At 51.6% G+C, this 20,420-nt stretch overlaps 1 protein-coding gene across 1 annotated transcript in view; it reads left to right on the top strand.

Annotated features, from left to right (window-relative positions):
* The window catches only part of HCN4 (hyperpolarization activated cyclic nucleotide gated potassium channel 4), a 105,964-nt gene that overhangs the window by 19,087 nt on the left and 66,457 nt on the right, over positions 1-20,420 (top strand). The window contains exon 2 of the mRNA XM_030955113.1: positions 11,147-11,570. Within this exon, the coding sequence (XP_030810973.1) occupies positions 11,147-11,570 (424 nt within the window). The remainder of the gene's footprint in view (positions 1-11,146; positions 11,571-20,420) is intronic.

Below are 20,420 nucleotides of genomic sequence, written 5' to 3'. Positions count from 1 at the left end.
GGATCCTGGGAGGGAATTCCTCCCTGGGAGGGTGGGCAGGCCCTGGCACAGATGCATCCCTGCATCCCTGGCAGTGCCCAAGGCCAGCTTGGAGGGCCCTGGGATGGTGGAAAGTGTCCCTGCCCACGGCAGGGTGGTCTGTAAGGACCCTTCAGCCAAACCACTCTGCTTCTGCGATGATATGATAGATATGACAGATCTCTACAGCATCTCTAGACAGTCATTTTCCTTCCTGTCCCTGTGTACTAACCAAGCCCTTCCCCAACCCTGCTGCTCTTTGGGACAGCTCAGAGCTCCCTGGTGCAGATCCTCCCTGCCTGGGGTTTGACTCATGGATGGTGGACACGGGCCAGGGCCTGAACTTCATCATGTCACAACTTGTGCATGTCTTTAGGCTTTAATCCTCCACATTCCACAGCGTGTTCCCGATGGCTTGGAGGCTGCAGCCCTTATTGATCCATCCCTTCTCTACAACAGCAACATATGGCACGTTTCCATGGCAATAGGTCCCCCTGAAGGGGCTTCCTCCCCTTCCTCACTTTATTGGTCTTTTTCTTTATTAAATCATCAGAGAGAAATGCACGCAGGAGAAGGGTCAATGTGTGGATCAATGGGCAGCAAACAAAGAGGAACTTTTCCATATTCATACAAGCAAGAGATTTCAGGAGATCAAACAATGCAGAATTGCCAGGCCCTGAGGTGGCAGCTGATGCATCATTTATTCTGGGAACTCTGCAATCAATGCACATCCAACACCTTGGAGACCCCTGGGATTCAGCTGCAGGTGGGCAGGGAAGGGGAATCCACAAATGTTTGTGAGTGCAGTGGGGTGGGGCATGAAGAGAGGTTAACTCTGTGCTAGCCCTGCAGCTTTGGCTCAGTGCTGCAGACAGAATGGTGCAGGGTTCTGTACCCATGGAGGGTGTGGGGTGGGAGCTTCATTCCTTCTGGTGGGGTTTGGTGAGCTCTCAGGATTTCTGCTGGTCACAGCGACCCTGAGATAGGTACAAGTCTCTTTTCCCAGCCCGGCAGTCGAAGAAGGAGTCAGGATTCCTCAGCTGTAGTTCTCGAGGTTGTTTATTGTTTCTTATCTGTAAAATTCTTTCTCTGGCCTGCTGAGGTCTGCTCAGCAGGTCAGACAGAGGCACACTGACCACCCTCAGAGGCAGGGTTGTCTTTTATACTAAAAACTACATGTACATAACTTCCCAATACCTATCACCCATGTTAGACAGTGAGCTTCTACCTTAAACCAATCCAAAAGTGCCAGCATCACCCAGAACATGGAAGCTAGGAAGAAAGAAGGACAAAGCATGCCCAAATTCCTCCATCTTGGGACCCCAAGCCCCCATTCTAAAACCCCAAAAATTTACTTCTCACCCAGTGACAAACTGTTATTCTACTTAAACTCTCTTGACTTGTAATTCTTCATATATAGGTGGTGATTTGCTCCATGGGTCATAATCAAAGTCAGAGGTGTCTTGGGCTCTGTGCCAGGGTCTCTGAGCCCCCTGGCAGGGGTTTGAGCCATCCAGGACAGCCAGAGGGATGCCCTGGGTTCTGACAGTGAGCCAGCCATGGAGTGAAACCTGCTTTGTGCCATGGTGTGACCCAAAATTGTCTGAGCTTCTGTGGGGACAGGAGTCCTCTGGACATGGGGCTGGTGGTGGCTGCACTGCCCTGCTCCCCTTCCCAAGGAATCCTGTAAACCTCCCGGTGAATCTGCACCATTCCATCCTCAGATGGTGTCTCCAGCCCCTGCTGCAGGGAATTCCCACTGCAGGACAATTTATATCCGTGCTCACCTCGGTGGTGCTGTGAGAACAGCAATAAATTCTCTGGGTTCAGTGTGTAAATGCTGCTCCTTTGGGCCTGCACACAGAGAGAGGGTAAGCTTTCCTAGGAGTAGTACCATAAAAATTTCACTGCTTCTGCAGCTTGTTGCAGGGGAATTCTCCCTGAGATATTAATAGCTGTGTCCAAGCAAGTGAGAAAATATTAATAATGCTGCTTTAGTCAGAAATGGGATGTGTGCTCTATTGGCCTCCGTGCTCCAAATTTAGAGCCGGAACAAACCGAGTCTCTTGTGGCTATCTCTGGTTCTGGGAGAGATATGAAATCTTGTTTATTTTTACTTTTCTGGGAAGATTGGCTTCTAAGTATAGATTTAAGATAGGCTTTAATTTGTTAGCTGGTAGCTGCTGGCAGGAAGGCAGCAGGAGCTGAGGGCAGTGGGCATTGGCTCCGTGGGGCCAAATCCACGGGGACTTTGCCATGGATATGGTTCAGAGTGACTGGGCATGAAAGTGCAGGAGCAGCTCGGCTCTGGGTGCTCCAGTTTCCCTGCAGAGCCAGGACTGGGAGCAGGTGTTCATCAAATTGAAGATAAATCCTGGGAAATGCTTATCCAGGTGCTGTGGAGCCCCTTGCAGGGTCTAGGACCTCACAGATTGGGTGGAGCCTCATGATCCCAGGATGGATGCAAGGCAGGCAGCAGCACTCCAGCCTCCAGGAGCCTTTCTGCAAATGTGGTGTGCTGAATCCTTGAAACTGAGCTTAGGATGTGAGCTCACTCACCCTCAGAGGATCCCCTTCGCAGCTGGGGTGCTGCTGTCCTGGCCAGGGCACTTCAATCCCATCCTCACTCCCCACTTGAGCACACTTCTGAGCAGGGGTGGCAGCATCCCTTGCACTGGCTCTTCACGTGCTTGAGCAGCACTTCATGTGGGTGTGGTTGCTGACTGGTGCACTTGAGCACAAAGATAATGCAAAGTGAGGGGTTTTCTGAGGCAGGAAAGCAGCAAACACAAGGAAGATGTTCCAGCAAAGTCGCTGAAGGTCAGGACTCTCTGTCTTGGCTGATTCATAAAGCCTCTCTCAAACTGAGATGGAGGCCAGGGAAGTGTTTGTGTCTCAGTGATTGGAGTTGGTGTGAAGGACAGTCAGCAGCAGCTTCTGGGGGCTCCTCTGGCAGCTCCCTGGGCACCGCTGAGTGTCCCACATGTGGCTGTTCTGCCTCCCCACAGAGCTCCCACATGAGGGGAAGGTGTTGCCATCTCTCCTAAGGGAATAGTTGATGAAAACACCCTGAGCACTGAGCACCGAGCTGTTCCCTCATTCAGGCAAACCCACTGCTCAGTGGATTGTCTTTGAGATCAGCTCCGCTTTCCTGGTCCTCAGTCCTTCAGAATTCTCCAGCAAAATTCACTGTCATGTGGATCCATAGAAAGGCTTGGGCTGGAAGGGGCCTTCAGGGTCATCCAGTGCCACCCCCTGCCATGGCAGGGACACCTCCCACTGTCCCAGGCTGCTCCAAGCCCCATCCAGCCTGGCCTTGGGCACTGCCAGGGATCCAGGGCAGCCACAGCTGCTCTGGGCACCTGTGCCAGGGCCTGCCCACCCTCACAGGGAGGAATTCCTTCCCAGAATCCCATCCATCCCTGCCCTCTGGCAGTGGAAGCCATTCCCTGTGTGCTGTCCCTCCATCCCTTGTCCCCAGTCCCTCTCCAGCTCTCCTGGAGCCCCTTCAGGCCCTGCCAGGGGCTCTGAGCTCTCCTGGAGCCTTCTCTGCTCCAGGTGAGCACCCCCAGCTCTGCCAGCCTGGCTCCAGAGCAGAGGGGCTCCACCCTCAGAGCATCTCCATGGCCTCCTCTGGGCTCTCTCCAGCAGCTCAGTGTCCTCCCTGTGCTGGCCCCAGGGCTGGGGCAGCTCTGCAGGTGGGGTCTCACCTGAGGGGACAGAGGGGCAGAATCCTTCCCTCCCCTGCTGCTGGGATCAGCCCAGGGCAGGGGGGGATTCAGGGCTGGGTCATTTCCAGCTCTCACCCCCAGCACCCCCAGGTCCCTTTGGCCCGGGGCTGCTCTCAATCCCTTCATCCCCAGCCTGGAGTGATCCCAGGGCTTGCCCAGCACCAGCCCTTGGCCTTCCAGGCTTTGCTGAGGCTCACACAGAGCCACCTGTGCAGCCTGTCCAGGTGCCCCAGATGTCACTGGCTGTCCATCCCTGCAGGCAGCCTGGCAGCAGTGGGTGCAGGGCAGAGGCAGCAGCTCAGGCTGACAGAGTGCCCTGTGTTTTGTGAGTTAAAGAAAGGGCAGCACTCACAATGTACCCGCTGATAGTTGCTGAAATCCATCAGCGCCTCAAACGTGGTGTTTGCAAATTGTCAGCTATTACTGCTGGAATAAAAATACCTCTAAGTAATGTGTATATTTATACTTTTACAGTAGAAAAGAGAAGAAATTTCCCCTTTGCTGCTACTGATCAAATTACAGATTATAACATGGCTGGAAACCTCTCCTGAGTCTAGACAACCTCATTTGCTGGGTGGTGCTTCTACCTCTGAATGAGTTTCTTTAATCTTTGGTATCTCATAGTCTATCTGTAATATAGGATGATAATACCTTCCTAATTATATCTGCTGGGATTTAATTAATGTTTGGACATTACTTTGAAAAATGTAGGGTGTTGATTATTGTTTAATAATGTAGTGTTAGATTTAAAAATTAATGATAGAGAAGCAATGAAAATACTTCCTTGCTTGGACTGCAAATGCCATCTCCAAGTATTACATAAGCAATAGCTTCCTTAATTTTCCACTTAGCAAAATCCATGTAATTATATTTTAAGGTAATAATATGAGCATATGTTCTAAACTTGAAACATGGTTTGGAATTGGGCACTGCTCAGAGGAGATTAGGTGAGCAATTATGTAGATTGAAGATAATCTAAGTCAAAGGCTAAGCGCAGACCTTGGAGAATGTCTTGCCTGGGGTGGAACTGCCAGCTGAATTCGATGGGGATTCTGTCAGGGAGAGCACAGGAGCTTTAAGGAATCCAGATGCAAAGTGCTGCCAGGGCCACACCTGGTTTGTGCTGGGATCCCTCCCCATCAGCCACGTGCTGGTGTCGCCATTCCCACCCATCACAGGCCTCGTGCTCCTGGCAGGGCACTGAGCTCCATGGGAGTCCCATCCCATCCCATCCCATCCCATCCCATCCCATCCCATCCCATCCCATCCCATCCCATCCCATCCCATCCCACCCCACTGAGCCTGCAGCCAGCTGAGCCCTGCTGTGACCCAGGGAAGGGACATTCCCTGCCAGCTCCTGCTGGCACCTGGGAGGTGCTGGAGCATCCTTGGTGAGCTGCTGTGGGTGCTGCCCTTGCCCAGCCAGCTTTTCCATGCCTGGCAGTGCCCTGGGTTTGGTGTCCCCGAGTCCTGGGGCGGCCAGGAGCCAGCAGGGTTGCAGGAGATGCAGAGATCAGGGAGATGCAGAGTTTGAGGAGAAGCAGGCATCCAGGACATGCTGGTATCCAGGAGAAGCACACATCCAGGAGATGCAGGCATCCAGGAGAAGCAGAGGTCCAGGAGCTGTAGGCATCCAGGAGAAGCAGGCATCCAGGAGATGCAGAGATCCAGGAGATGAAGAGATTCAGGAGGTGCAGGCATCCAGGAGATGCAGAGATCCAGGTGAAGCAGGCATCCAGGAGATGCAGGCATCCAGGAGATGCAGGCATCCAGGAGAAGCACACATCCAGGAGAAGCAGAGGTCCAGGAGCTGTAGGCATCCAGGAGATGCAGGCATCCAGGAGAAGCACACATCCAGGAGATGAAGAGTTTCAGGAGATGCAGGCATCCAGGAGATGCAGGCATCCAGGAGAAGCAACAAGATCAGAGAAGCAGGCATCCAGGAGAAGCAGATCCAGGAAGCACACATCCAGGAGATGAAATATGTAGGCATCCAGGAGATGCAGGCATCCAGGAGAAGCACACATCCAGGAGATGCACACATCCAGGAGATGAAGAGTTTCAGGAGATGCAGGCATCCAGGAGCTGTAGGCATCCAGGAGATGCAGGCATCCAGGAGAAGCACACATCCAAGAGATGCAGAGATCCAGGTGAAGCACGCATCCAGGAGAAGGAGGCATCCAGGAGAAGGAGGCATGCAGGGAAATCTGGAGGAAGCTGGGACCCAGCAGGCTCTCCTGTGCTGTCAGAATGCATGGTTAATTAGCAGTGCTCCCAGGGGCTTTTGTCAGGATGGCAGAGTATTTGCATAGAGCGGTCAGAAGGAATTAAAACTGTTTGTCTTTTCCTTTAGCTGGGTCCTCTCCCATTACACAGCACTCAGAATATTTTTGTAACTCGTTTGACTCTTTTTCTGGTGAGCATTCATGGCGAAGAAGTTTCCAAGTGCACAGGTCTTTGAGTAAACTCTCTATAAATAAATTAATTCCTCCCACAAGGGAATTGCTGGACTCAGAGCTGGTTAAATGTCCTTTAGTGTGTTCAGGAGCGGTGAATCACCCGGTTCCTCCCTTTATCTCTAGGGCAGAGCAATGTCTGTAACTCTCCAGCAGAAGCAGTCAGCTCCTGTCTGGCAGAAGTGATGCTTCCAGAGGCAGGCAGGGGTCTCCTCGTGCTTTTTCTCTTGCTCTCTCTGTTCAGCTGTCTCTGTGAATGGCTGTTCCTGGAGTCAGCTTTGCTCCCACCGTGGCTCCAGGCACCCTGACATCCCCTAATGTCACTGACGTGTTTTCTGAAAAATCCCTTCGCCAGGATTTCTTCTCCTGGGAAGCTGGGAAGCTTCAGCTTCTCCCTGTTTTGCTCCTCTGGAATGTGATTTGGAGAATTGTTTACCCAGCATGTGAATTGTTTTTAATTAATGACCAATCCCAGTCCAGCTGTGCTGGGACTCTGGTCAGTCACAGGTTTTTTATGATCATTCTTGTCTAGCCTTCTAATGTATCCTTCCTCTTTCTTTAGTATAGTTTTAGTGTAGCATTTTCTTTTAATATAATATAATAAATCAACCTTCTGAGAACTTAGAATCAATTCTCATCTCTCAGCTCATCCTAAAACCACTACAACAATTAATAACCACACCCTAAAGCTCTTTCCAAAGTGATTTCTGTTTCCAGCCCCAGAGCCCTCCTGGGAGCTGCAGCACGGCCTCTCTCCTGCCAGGCCACCTGATCCAGCGTGCATTCCAGAGCCAGGAAAGGCAGCTGCCACCCTGCAGAGAAGGTTTCCAGCAGCTCAGAAGGGGTTTAGGAGCACTTGCTCCCCACCAGCAGGGGATGGAGATTCCGGGTGGGACTCAGTAGGTGGCACTCTCCTTCTGGAGTCAGCACCGAGCCTTGGGACAGAGCTGGGCTTTGGGCTTGCTTTGAACGAGCTGTGCTCATTAAAGAGCTGTTCTTGGGAGCTCAGCAGGGCCGGCCACGGGCTGGGAGCTCAGTTCCAGTGCTGGGGAGAATCTCCTGGCCCCTGGCACTGCCAGGCAGGTGCATTGTTGTTTGTGCTTCAGCCCACAGCTGGCTGCCGAGCAGGAGCTGAAAACCCCAAAAAGCTTTGTTAATTTAGAGATGAGGCCACTCAAGTTCATTTTCTCTGGACTGTGCAAGCACTGTGGAGCCAGAACAGAAAGTCAGAAGTCAGAAATGCACCGGGTTTCAGTGCTGTTGTGACCCAGTGGTGCTGCTGAGTCTCTCACCTCTGGGATTCACTGCTTGCTCTCCAATTCCTCACTTCCTGAGCTCATGCTCTAGAATTGCCCACACTGCACCATGGAATGAAAGAGGAAATTTCATTTAATTGTAAAGAATGACTTCCAAAAGCAATATTCCCAGCCTGCTGTCACAGTGTGCTCTAGGCAGAGCAGAAGGATGGTCCAGCATTCCAAACCCACAAACCAATACCTACAGAGTGTACAGGCTGTCACATCAGCTGAGTGACACAGCAGTGCTTAAGGAGCACATATTCCTGGATTGTCTGTGCCACAATAATTCTCAGATGCATTCTGTTTAAATAATGTATTGGGAATTAAGAGATCTGAGGTAGTGGTGCATGTTAAAATGTGATTTTCAGATCCAAGGAGTGTGCAGAGAGTGGGATGGAGTATAAAAACCAGGGTGTTTGAACAAGACATCTGGTTTATATAGTGCTGCCTGTTCCCTGTGCTCTGAGCTGCTCAGTTGCACTGAGTCAACTGTAATAAAACAATACATTCATATTTATTAATTTTTTATGTAGGCTTTTGGAAACAGGAAGAGAAGTGAGAAGAAGACAGGATATCAGACATCCCAGAGATGCATCTCTGTTAGGCTCTTTTGCAAGCCACACCAATGGCTTCAGATCTGCTTAGGCTCAAAGATCAGATTCAGCTCCTAAGCCTTGCTTAGCCTCAGCCTTCCACGGACAAACCCCACGCTCCTCACTTTGCCATGTGGCTCCTCTGTGTGCAAGGCAGGGATAATAACTCTGCCTCTCCTGGGTGCAGCGCAGCCAATTTCATCACTGTCAGCTCCGTGGAATCCCTGGGTGAAAGGAACAACAGAAATCCAGAAAACATGGGTTATTAATAGCTGGTGCTTGCCCTTACATACATCACATGCACTGTTAGTCATTGTGGCCAGTAATTTACAGGGAGGGGAAAGATGTTCCTGGGAGCAAATGCGAAATGACACTTGGATGGTATCAGCCCTCTGAGGTGTTGCAGGCCCAGAGAGTCTAATTAAGTCTAAATGCACTGATGCCACCCTGAGCAGATCCTGCTTCTTGTGTGGGTGAAATGGAAATGTGCAGGAGCTCTGCAAATCTTAACGGGGGAATTTTAACTGCCAGGCAGTTCGCGTTGGAAAGGCAAGTGCTGGAGTTGGTGTGCAGGCCAAATTCTTGATGTGTTCCAGCTTTTTCTGCCTCCTTCACAGAGCCCCAAGGTTGTCTCCTGTCTGACACCTTTATTAGAGGGATCACTGCGTGCAGAAGTTTCCCTTCCCTGGTTTTAAGCGGTGGCTTTAAAGGTCAGGGCTGAGGGGCCACGACAGTAACGTGGAGTCAGCAGTGCAGCCCTGAGGAGAGCTGTGCTGTAAGGGACACGTGGCAGTGGGGCTCAGGAGTCTCCCCTGCCCACGCTGCACACCCTGCTGCCCCAGGGCAGCTCAGGGGCAGCGGGCTGGGAGCTCAGGAACTGCTGCAAGTGAGGGTGCAGGACAGCTGAGCACACTGGCCAGGGAGAGGCTGGGCTGCTGCAGTCCGGGGAAAGCATTTCACTGGCCTTGTGTGTGTGTGCAAAACCTCTTCTTTGAGCTGGGAGCCACCCTGCCACTGCTGGCCGTGTCCCCAAGTGTAGAAATCACCACCCAGCCTAAAAAAGAGGCACAAAAATGCAAAGATCTCAGAAGAAATGCACTTACCTTCCCGGCACTGCAAACCTGGCCGTGCCAGGCTCATGCCATTAATTTGAAACTTGAGAAAACTCATTTTCTTTGGGCCTATCTCCTTGTGTATTCCCTAAGGGAAATGAAGGATGGCTGGGATGTTATTTATTTTCAGTAATAATGCACACACTGCTTCCAGACTTCCTGCTATTGTGTGATTATCCAGATTAATTGCCTGGGAAAGCTGCAGCATCATCTCGGGCCCTTATTAAGGAAGCTCACAACACGGATTTATATTAATGCATATTGCTGGGTGCCACAGCCTTGCTCCTGGAGGCAGATGGACAAATCCCACTGCCGAGTGCTGCCAGCAGCCCTGGACCTGCAGACTAAGGGGGGGATTGGTGGCACCTTGAGAGCCAGGAGGGGAGAGCTGAGGTTGTTTTTAGAAAGCTCGTTAGTGAATAACTTTGCTTATTGTAAAATCAGTTCCCATCAGCCCCTGCTGAATGATTGTGAGAATTGCTGGGGTGCTGCTGGCTGCTGACCCTGCCTGTACACGGGCAAGGGCTGGAATCTTAAAGATGCTTTTAGGTGCTTTAAAGTGCTCTTGCCAGGGAGAGAGGCTCTAGACAGAGAAGGCTTTTAAGGTATATTCTGCCCTTTTGGTTTCCCTGCTGAGAGTTTAACAAACCATGTAGTTGCCTTGCTCTGAAAATCCTGTTCTGCAGCAGCTCAGCCTGGTCCAGGTTCCAGCCAAACAGCCACTAACCAAGGTAGAGCTTGAGGGTTTTTAAAGCAAGTCCAGCTCTCCTGAAACATCTCAGGGGGAGCAGCATGTGCACATCCTTCAGCAGCCCAACACTTCCCTCTGATAAATCAGTGTCAGTGCAGGGTCACACTGATGCTCTCGCTGCTGTTGAGGTGATTGCTCATCTCCTGTGACAAAGGGGTGATTATTGTATTAATAACTAATGATATTAGAGTAGCTGTAACTAATATTGTATTAATAACTAATGATATTAGAGTAGCTGATCCATAGTGCACAATGTGGGGTGCTGGAATCCTGGCAGTGTGAGCTTGCAGTGCAGCAGCATCTACTGACATGTGAGGAGAGCACTGCAGCACCACTGAGCTGGGCAGTGAGGCTCCTCAGCAAGCTCTGACACTGGGAAGGGTTTTAGTCCTCACTCTGGGGGAGCTGGGACCACATTGTCTCATTGTGCATCTGTGGGAAATCTTTAAAAAATCCCAGTGGTATAAATCAGGGGTTCTGCTCAGACTGAGTGGTACACTGAGGGCCACTGGATAACACTGAGCCACCACTGGAGTGAAGATAAGGCTTCCTGGAGACTGTGCTTCATGGAACAGGAGTTAAGTGCTGGTGTTACTGTCCTTAGAAATGGAATAGGCATCTCCAGGCATGTGACTCCAGGCTTTATTGATTGTTTCTGTACAACATGGGAGCCTGTAGAGCGTGGGCTGAACTCCTGGAGTCCAGCTCGGCAGGAATCTGCACTGAAGGCTGGAGATGAGAGCACAGGCTCCAGTTCCATCCTGATCCCAGAGCTGTCAGTGCTGGCTGCTTCTAAAGCAGGATCAGCCAGCAGGAGCACAGCCTGATGGTTTAACCCCACATGGCTTTATTGACACACAGACTCTGAGGCCTCCCCAGTCCTTCTCTCCTTCCCCAGTGGTCCCTGTAGTAACCACAGGTTTCTCAGTCTGTCCCCGGGCAGCTCCCAGGTCCCAGGAGGGTGTTCCAGCAGGCATGGCCAGCCCTGGCTCAGCTCCTTTGTGAGCCCTCGAAGGCAGAGCAGGAGAGTTCCTCTGATATTAATTAGTCAATTAGCAGCTTGTGCAGCAGCGGAGCCCAGGGGATGACTGACAGCAGAGATGGATGAGTTCATCAGTGCAGCTGACCCGGGCTCCCCCACCTCCCGCTCTGGGCCTGACCTCACATGTCTCTGTCTTGCTGTCCAGGTTTTACTGGGATCTCACCATGCTGCTGCTGATGGTAGGGAACCTGATCATCATCCCTGTGGGCATCACTTTCTTCAAGGATGAAAACACCACCCCGTGGATTGTCTTCAACGTGGTTTCGGACACGTTCTTCCTCATCGACCTTGTCCTCAACTTCCGGACAGGCATCGTGGTGGAGGACAACACCGAGATCATCCTGGACCCGCAGAGGATCAAGATGAAGTACCTGAAGAGCTGGTTTGTGGTGGATTTTATCTCCTCCATCCCCGTGGACTACATCTTCCTGATCGTGGAGACGCGCATCGACTCCGAGGTGTACAAGACGGCGCGGGCCCTGCGCATCGTGCGCTTCACCAAGATCCTGAGCCTGCTGCGCCTGCTGCGCCTCTCCCGCCTCATCCGCTACATCCACCAGTGGGAGGAGGTGAGACAGCCCTGCCTGCCAGCTCTGCCCTCCCACAGCTGCTTGCCTTGAATGCCCCTTCTCCTTCCTGCTCCTTGTGGCGGGGCTTGATGCTTTGCTGGAGCGGATTGCCGAGGGAATTCTGCAGGTTGTGGGCTGTGGGCTCTGGGAATGGCATCCACGTGATCTGTGGAGATGCTGCAGGGGGGTGGGCGCAGGTGGGCCCCTTGCAGGAACTGTGGAGCTGGTGAGCAGAGCAATGAGCCAGACAGCGAGGGCTTGCCCTCTCAGAGCCCCTAAAGGTCCAGGAACAGCTCTGAGGAAAGGGCTGGAGACAGCTGATTTGCAGAACCTGTGCATCTGTTTGCCATCTGCTGCTTCTCTGTGCTTATCTCTTGAGTGAAGAGATAAGCATGGGCATGTGTTCGAGCCTCTTGCTTTCTATATTCTCTGACACCGTGCTAAGGGAAAAAGGAAGGAAAAGCAATCTGCAGACAAAGGTCTGGTGAAAAGCAAGATCCCCACAAGTCTGGGACCCTGTGCTGCTCCCAGGGGGAATTCCAGGGTACAGGGTGAGTTGTCAGGAATAATGTGGGTGAAGCCACAACCTTGCAAGCAGCTTGAAAATCAGCTGTTTCTCTCCTGTCTCTGTGCTCTCCAAAGCAGAGAGAAAGATCCCTGCATCTCTCTCCACATGTCAGGAGCATATTTTCAGGACAAGGAAAGCTGGTCAGGGCAATTTCATCTTCATCCCCATACTTTGTGTTGTGCTTTGGAGCAGAGCCTGCTGCAGAGCATGATCTAATGCAGGGCGTGCTCCTGGGAATGTGAAGGGGAAGCAGCCATGCAAGTCATGGCTCGATTGCAGCGAGCTGTCACAACTCTAATTCATGACAGAGCTGAGCCCTTCCCTCCTCCAAGCAGCCCTCACTCACAGGGAGAGAGAGCACTGGGGCATGCTTCACAAATCTCAGGCTTCATCCTTGTGGTGTTACCATTGTGAGGGCTTCACTTAGAGCAGAGCAGAGCCTCACTGAGCTCTGGGATGACACTGGACAGGTGCTGGGGAGAGGCAGCCCCAGCCCTCAGATTTATGATTTATATTCATTCACTCCGTGGCGCAGGCAGGAGTGCACAGAGAGATGAACAAAGCACAAGTGTCCTTCTGGGGTGACTCAGTGAGTCAGGGGCTGAGCAGGCGCTGACATCTCTGCAGGTGTGCTGGCCTGTCCCGTGGTTGCTTTGCTTCCCTCTCCTCTCCTCTGAGTGGCTCAGCAAGGGTGAGGTGGTGGCTCAGGCTCTCCACAGACTCCCAGGCACCCACAGCAGTGCACAGCTCCCTGCTTGCTTCCCTCTGCTCCTTGACTTCCCTTCCAGGAGGTGCTTGAAGAGGACTGAGGTATATTTGCTGTTTTGTACTGAATTTGTTTTGAGAATGACAAGACAGAAGCGGATCAGTGTTTTTCCCTCTCTCACTTCTTGTGGCTCGACCGAGCAGCCATTCCCAGCTTCTGTCTTCTGGTGCCATTCCAGGGATGCTGTTCCTGCGCTGCTGTGCTGGGCCCTGGCACAGCCCAGCTGGGTGCCCTCTGGGGCACAGGCTCCCCAGGGCAGGGCAGTGCTGCCAGGGCAGGGCAGGGCTGGTGCTGGTTGCAGTTTGGGACTGCAATGCAGACTCTGTGTGCACTGCAGAGCCCATACAGCAAACACCACGGGCTGTGTCAAACAGGGCTCGGCCCAGGCTGCAGTTCCTGGAGAGAGTTTGACGCTGGGAGCCTCTCCAGCTTCACACCAGGGAGGGAGGCAGGGGGAAGGGGTGATCCCCTGTTATTGGTGCAGTGCCTGCCACAGGACAGAGGGGAGACAGGGAGGGGGAGTGCTGCTTCGTCCTTGCGTGGGAGTTGTGCTCCTGCAGCCACGCTGGCAGCTCCCTTCCTCTGAAGTGCCTACAGACGATCCCTGGCTGAAAGGCCACGTTCATCTTTCCTCCCTGCACCCATCAGTGCTGATCTGGGAGTGCCAGGACAGAGCAGTGCTGGACAGACTTACTCTGGGTGTGCAGGAGGTTGCTGTGCACAGCTAAAGGAGGAGGAGGAATTGGGAGAGGGGGTGCTGCAGGTCTGGTCCCTGTGGTTCCCCCCCTCCTACTCCTTGCCTCATCAGCTAGTAGTGTCTCTGTAGCCCTTTGCTTCTGAGCAGATCAGCTGTGAGGAGATGTGAGCAGGGTGTGCTGGGCCTCTGCAGAGGAGTGTGTGCCCTAGGGGAGCGTGTGCAGGCCAGAGAGGGATCACTGTGCCATTGTGTGAGGGCAGAGCACCCCTCACTGCCCAGAGCTGGGGCGGTCCCTTCCCGTGGAGGAGGCAGGGGCAGCACACACAGTGCCCTCCCCACTCAGCTCCTTGCGTTGCTGCAGCGAGGGCAGGGAGCAGGGGGCACTTCCCAAGCTGCCAGCAGCCTCTCCCCTCATTCCCCTGCAATTGTCCATGCTCTGCATGAATTTATCTGCGAGGCTGCAGTGAGCAGGAGCAGCCTTCTCCAGGGCTGCAGTGCTGTAAAGCAGCCAGGCTCTCATCAGTTCCACATCAGCGCTGCTCAGGACTCTCTGGGCTCCAGAGCCGGGCCTGCAAGTCCCTGCAGCCTCTGCCATCCTCCCCAGATCCCAGAGAGGTGCTCTGGGGATACAGCTGGGCAAGCAACCTGAAGAGAAAAGGAAAGCGAAAGGCAAGAAAAACAATCTAAAGGCACTCATGTTCACTGGAGTATGAAAATAAGCTTAATTCCAAATGTAGCAGTTTCATTTGCATGATGCATTTTGCATGAGTGGTCCCACGAATGAATTTACCAGAAGGGCAGAGTATAAATAGAGTCTTTTTGAAGTGTCTGCCGTGTCTCCCCTGCAGTTGGGAGCTTGATTGCAGGCTAGGCAGCTGCACTCCCACTGGCTGGGCTCTGGCTTGCCTCAAATCTGTATCACCAGTGGTGTTCCTGGAGTTCTCCAGGCCAGGAGCACAGGTCAGAGCAAACAGGGCTGCTCCAGCCAGGCCTTGTCCTCCCCCAGAGAAACTCCTGTTATCTCAGCCTTCCTTTGGGGCACCCAGCTTGGTCAGTGCTTCCTGCAGCACATGGTCCCAGGGCCAGGTGTCCCATTGTCCCACTGTCCCACCGTCCCACAGTTAGGGAGCTGGGTCTCCCCACTGCTGAGCTGAGAGTGTCCAGGGAAAGGAGATCCAAACACGAACATCCTACAGGCAGAAAAACAGCAGAAACACCATGGAACCCATGGATTCAATCAGGATGAACCATCCAGGTCAGATTGGGAGTCAAACCCCCTCAATTTTCTGAGCTTTCCCTGTTGTATGCACAGCATCTAGCCCGTGGTTGGTGCTGGGGTGCAGTAATCTGTGTTTAACATCAAATTATTTTGATTTATGAACATTCATTGGAACAACAGCACAATCCTGCTCCTGTAAATCTGTTTCCAAATAGTACATAGGGCAAGATAACCAAAGTGTTTTGATTGCAGACTCTGTGGGAGGGACTGTGATGGGAAGGAAAGGAACTGTCTGGGTTTGATAGATATCACAATGGTAATAGTATCATAAGTGAGGATTTTTCAGATTTTTTTCAGGAAGAAAAATACATCTTTTGGTTTCTGCAGCTGAAACCTGAAGCAAAGGACAATTTGATGATTTTCAGGCTATTATGTTATTGAAACCTTGCAAACTTGCCTGAGTGCTGTCCTTTTCTTCCTTCGAGTTTCCATATTACAGAGAAGCTTCTGGAGGGAGGCAATGCATCCTCTCAGGTCCCAGTGACAACTTCCAGTAACAGCTGGGCACAGATCAGACCCTCTGAAGATGATGTCACTTTTCAGAAGCTTCAGCTGTTTAGAAAATGGACCCAAAGTTGGAGGGCCTGTGTGGAAGGACCAGGAAGGAGCTTCCAGAGGCCAGGGGAATATGGCTCCCAAGTGATTCTCCTTGGCTTGCTAATTCCCTTTGTTTATCTGACCTATCTGTAGCCTTTCCTAAATGCAATTACAATAATGTGTCTGGAGGCCTGGGGTATCATTGTCACCCCTAATTATGAAGAGATGGGACTGTTTTGGGGCTAAGAACTATTTATGGCTCAGATAAACATCAATCTCAGAGACGGTGAGATTTTAGAGGAGCAAGCAGCCAGCCATAGCCCGAAGTAGTCACAAGTTCTTTGTTACAAGGCAATACAGAACTTTCTAACCCAATGAACAGGTGCCACAAGGTTTATTTTGCTTTTCTAACCACTCACCTTTACTCACTTGTGCTGCACTGTGGATGCTTTTACCCAGCAGGTTTCTGTCTCACATGCACACAAATGCTTCTCACTTCTAAACTCTGAAGGTTGTGAGCTCAATCCTCCAACAGGGCACCAATTTTTTGGATTAAACCCTTTTCTGACCCAGAGATGGGGCAGCTGAGAGGTGTTTTAAGAGCTTTTATTCCATTTTCAGTCTCATGAGAAGGGTGAGACAATACAGATGTTATAATTCACACCATCACAATCAGAAACCCACTATTTCCTAATTACATTATAAGCGTTTCTTGGCCTATCGGCTTTTGTCACACCATGCTGGAAATGCCTTAAAGCCAATAATCTAAATGCATCTTTCATAGTTCTATTTCTCCAGAGTTTCTGGTCTTATTTGCAAGGCCATCCTTTGAAACTTGTTTCTAGTTCCATTTCTCTCTCCACAATGTCTGTCCTATTCCATGGCATTTCTCAGTCAGCATTTCTTATCTCAAGGTTTGCATACAGATATGTGAGCTTTCTGTCAGGCCCTGAGAATCCTCTACAAATCCATTTCCCACATCAGTTTATTCCATACAACCCCACCCCTACATTAGATACCCTTCACCATTTAGCAATGCAGTTTCTCACTTAGTTAAAGCATATTCTTACAACTACAGAAACATAAGTTTATGATTTTCCTGTTTAATGTCTGTGTATTGTATTTTTACATCAAGCCAAGCTTCTCCCAAGGCTGCAAATCAACCCCTTCAGTGCCTGTGGAAGTTTCTGCTTCTCTGATTCCCACACAGGGGAATGGGATGGGATGTTTGGCCAAGTGTGTAAGTGGAGAGGGGAGGAGCTGGGCAGAGTGACTGTTCCCAGCAGCACAGCAGGGTCCTGTGGCACAGGCAGCTCCATGGGGCTGAGCGGGTCCTTTCTCAACAGGATTTGCAATTCTGTCCCATTAAACAGCAAGGCAGGCCCAGGAGAGCAACTCATCAAAACCTGTGGCCAGGCTTGGGTAAAATCAGACTCAACAAACACCAGGAGTGTGGCCAGGAGGGGGACTGGGGGCTGGGCTTCTTCCCTAATTTGCATTACCTCATTTCTGAAGCCTTATTAAGCACTGCTCTTTAATGTGCTTGCAGGAGCTTATTAAAACCATGCTGCAAGATACAGGAATTTTCATTCTCACTGCACAAAGTGACCCCAAACTTGAGACATCTTATCCTCTCAGAGAAAATCCTGGCTGCCCTGAAACAAATGGCAAAACTCTCCTGTTGGAATATCAGTCAGAGGTGTTTCATTATTGTACCACAGCCTCTCCCATGGAACTGTTGTCACTTGTGCAGCACAACATCCTTGTGGAGGGTGAGCAGGCAGCACAAGGACACGGATGTTCTTTATTCCTGTAAATTGAATTTTCCTTCTCCTGCCCGTGGGCATCCCCTGCCCTGTGTCAGGAGAAACACATCCAGAAGAGTTTTTTGGAAGAGCTGTTCTTTGGCAGGAAGTTCTTCTGCTCTAATGGAAATTCAGCTCCCCACCTGGGCCCTGGGAATACAGTTTCAAAGAGAGTATCATCAAAAAATGGCTTCTAATGAATTATAAGGAGCTAGGCAAATATTTGAATAGCTGTGCAGCCACGGGGCTTGCCATGAAAAGGAAAAAGCTTTTCCTTTTTCTACACTCACCTCCTGGCTGTGCTTAATGGGTCCTGTGTCAACAGCAGGGTGTGAGCAGGGAATGCCTGCTCTGGGCTTTGGGATTGGGGCACAGAGCTGTCTGTCTGTCTGTCTGTCTGTCTGTCTGTCTGTCTGTCTGTAGGGATATATGCTCTGGGCTTTGGGATTAGGGCACAGTGTCTGTCCATCTGTAGGAATGCCTGCTCTGGGCTTTGGGATTAGGGCACAGAGCTGTCTGTCTGTCTGTCTGTCTGTAGGATATATGCTCTGGGCTTTGGGATTAGGGCACAGAGCTGTCTGTCTGTCTGTCTGTCTGTAGGGATATATGCTCTGGGCTTTGGGATTAGGGCACAGAGCTGTCTGTCTGTCTGTCTGTCTGTAGGGATATATGCTCTGGGCTTTGGGATTAGGGCACAGAGCTGTCTGTCTGTCTGTCTGTAGGGATACCTGCTCTGGGCTTTGCGATTAGGGCACACAGTGTCTGTCTGTTTGTCTGTCTGTAGGGATATATGCTCTGGGCTTTGGGATTAGGGCACAGTGTCTGTCTGTCTGTCTGTCTGTCTGTCTGTCTGTCTGTACGGATACCTGCTCTGGGCTTTGCGATTAGGGCACAGAGCTGTTTGTCTGTCTGTCTGTAGGATACCTGCTCTGGGCTTTGGGATTAAGGCACACAGTGTCTGTCTGTAGGATACCTGCTGTGGGATTTGGGATTAAGGCACACAGTGTCTGTCTGTGGCATTTGGGATTAGGGCACAGTGTCTGTCTGTCTGGAGGAACACCTGATTTGGGGTTTGGGATTGAGGCACAGAGTATCTGTCTATAGGATTACCTGGTTTGGGATTAGGGCACACAGTGTCTGTCTGTCTGTAGGATACCTGCTCTGGGCTTTGGGATTAGGGCACAGAGCTGTCTGTCTGTCTGTCTGTCTGTAGGGATACCTGCTCTGGGGTTTGGGATTAAGGCACAGAGTGTCTGTCTGTCTGTTTGTAGTAATGCCTGCTCTGGGCTTTGGGATTAGGGCACAGTGTCTGTCTGTCTGGAGGAACACCTGATTTGGGGTTTGGGATTAGGGCACGGAGCCGTGTGTCTATAGGAATACCTGCTTTGGGGTTAGGGCACACAGTGTCTATAGGATTACCTGCTTTGGGATTGGGGCACACAGTGTCTATAGGATTACCTGCTTTGGGGTTTGGGATTAGGGCACACAGTGTCTATAGGATACCTGCTTTGGGGTTTGGGATTGGGGCACACAGTGTCTATAGGATACCTGCTTTGGGGTTAGGGCACACAGTGTCTATAGGATTACCTGCTTTGGGGTTTGGGATTGGGGCACACAGTGTCTATAGGATACCTGCTTTGGGGTTAGGGCACACAGTGTCTATAGGATTACCTGCTTTGGGGTTTGGGATTAGGGCACACAGTGTCTATAGGATTACCTGCTTTGGGATTAGGGCACACAGTGTCTACAGGAATACCTGCTTTGGGATTGGGGCACACAGTGTCTATAGGAATACCTGCTTTGGGGTTTGGGATTAGGGCACACAGTGTCTATAGGATTACCTGCTTTGGGATTAGGGCACACAGTGTCTATAGGAATACCTGCTTTGGGGTTTGGGATTAGGGCACACAGTGTCTATAGGATTACCTGCTTTGGGGTTAGGGCACACAGTGTCTATAGGATACCTGCTTTGGGATTAGGGCACACAGTGTCTATAGGAATACCTGCTTTGGGATTAGGGCACACAGTGTCTATAGGATACCTGCTTTGGGGTTTGGGGTTAGGGCACACAGTGTCTATAGGATACCTGCTTTGGGATTAGGGCACACAGTGTCTATAGGATACCTGCTTTGGGGTTTGGGGTTAGGGCACACAGTGTCTATAGGAATACCTGCTTTGGGATTAGGGCACACAGTGTCTATAGGATACCTGCTTTGGGGTTTGGGGTTAGGGCACACAGTGTCTATAGGATACCTGCTTTGGGATTAGGGCACACAGTGTCTATAGGATACCTGCTTTGGGGTTTGGGGTTAGGGCACACAGTGTCTATAGGAATACCTGCTTTGGGATTAGGGCACACAGTGTCTATAGGATACCTGCTTTGGGGTTTGGGGTTAGGGCACACAGTGTCTATAGGATTACCTGCTTTGGGGTTTGGGATTGGGGCACACAGTGTCTATAGGATACCTGCTTTGGGGTTTGGGGTTAGGGCACACAGTGTCTATAGGATTACCTGCTTTGGGGTTTGGGATTGGGGCACACAGTGTCTATAGGATACCTGCTTTGGGGTTTGGGATTAGGGCACAGAGCCGTCTGTAGGGCAGGAGCTCAGAGCCAGGCTGTGGCAGTGGGAGCCATTGGCTGTCTCAGGGCTGGTGTTGCCCTGGTGTGTTCTCAGCACAGAGGTGCCCATGTGGCAGACCCAGCTGGGCACTGCCCTGGGCAGAGCAGTGGGGTTAAACCCTCCCTCCTGCAGGGCAGTGCCCAGGGGTGCCCAGGCTCTGTCAGGGGTGCCAGGGTCCTTCAGTCTGCCCTTTCCTGCTGGGTTCCTAAAGCCACAGGCTGCTCTCCTGATGGTCCCTGATCCCTGGCAGAGCTGGGCCTGGCCTCTGTGGGTTTGCTGTCTGTCAGGGAGCTCTCATCCCCTGTGCCCTGCCAGCACCAGCTGCCTCAGCTCGGTGCCCACATCGTGCCAGCTGCCTGGCATTTGCCTCGGGCCGTTGCGTTTGGAGGCTTCATTATCCCTGCTGTGTTACAATAACAGAGGGATGTGCTGCAGCCTGGCACCAGGGCTCCTCTTGCCACTGCCGCTTCCCAGGCTTTGATGGAGATTTACTGATGGGGTTTGTTCCAGCTGCAGCCCTGCGGGAGCTCGGGCCCAGCCTGCCCTGGGGCTGGCACACAGGGCACAGCTGAGGA

This window comes from Camarhynchus parvulus, chromosome 10 (genome assembly GCF_901933205.1).
Source record: "Camarhynchus parvulus chromosome 10, STF_HiC, whole genome shotgun sequence".
In the NCBI taxonomy this organism is placed as follows: Eukaryota; Metazoa; Chordata; class Aves; order Passeriformes; family Thraupidae; genus Camarhynchus; species Camarhynchus parvulus.
This window is presented reverse-complemented; position numbering and strand designations above follow the sequence as displayed.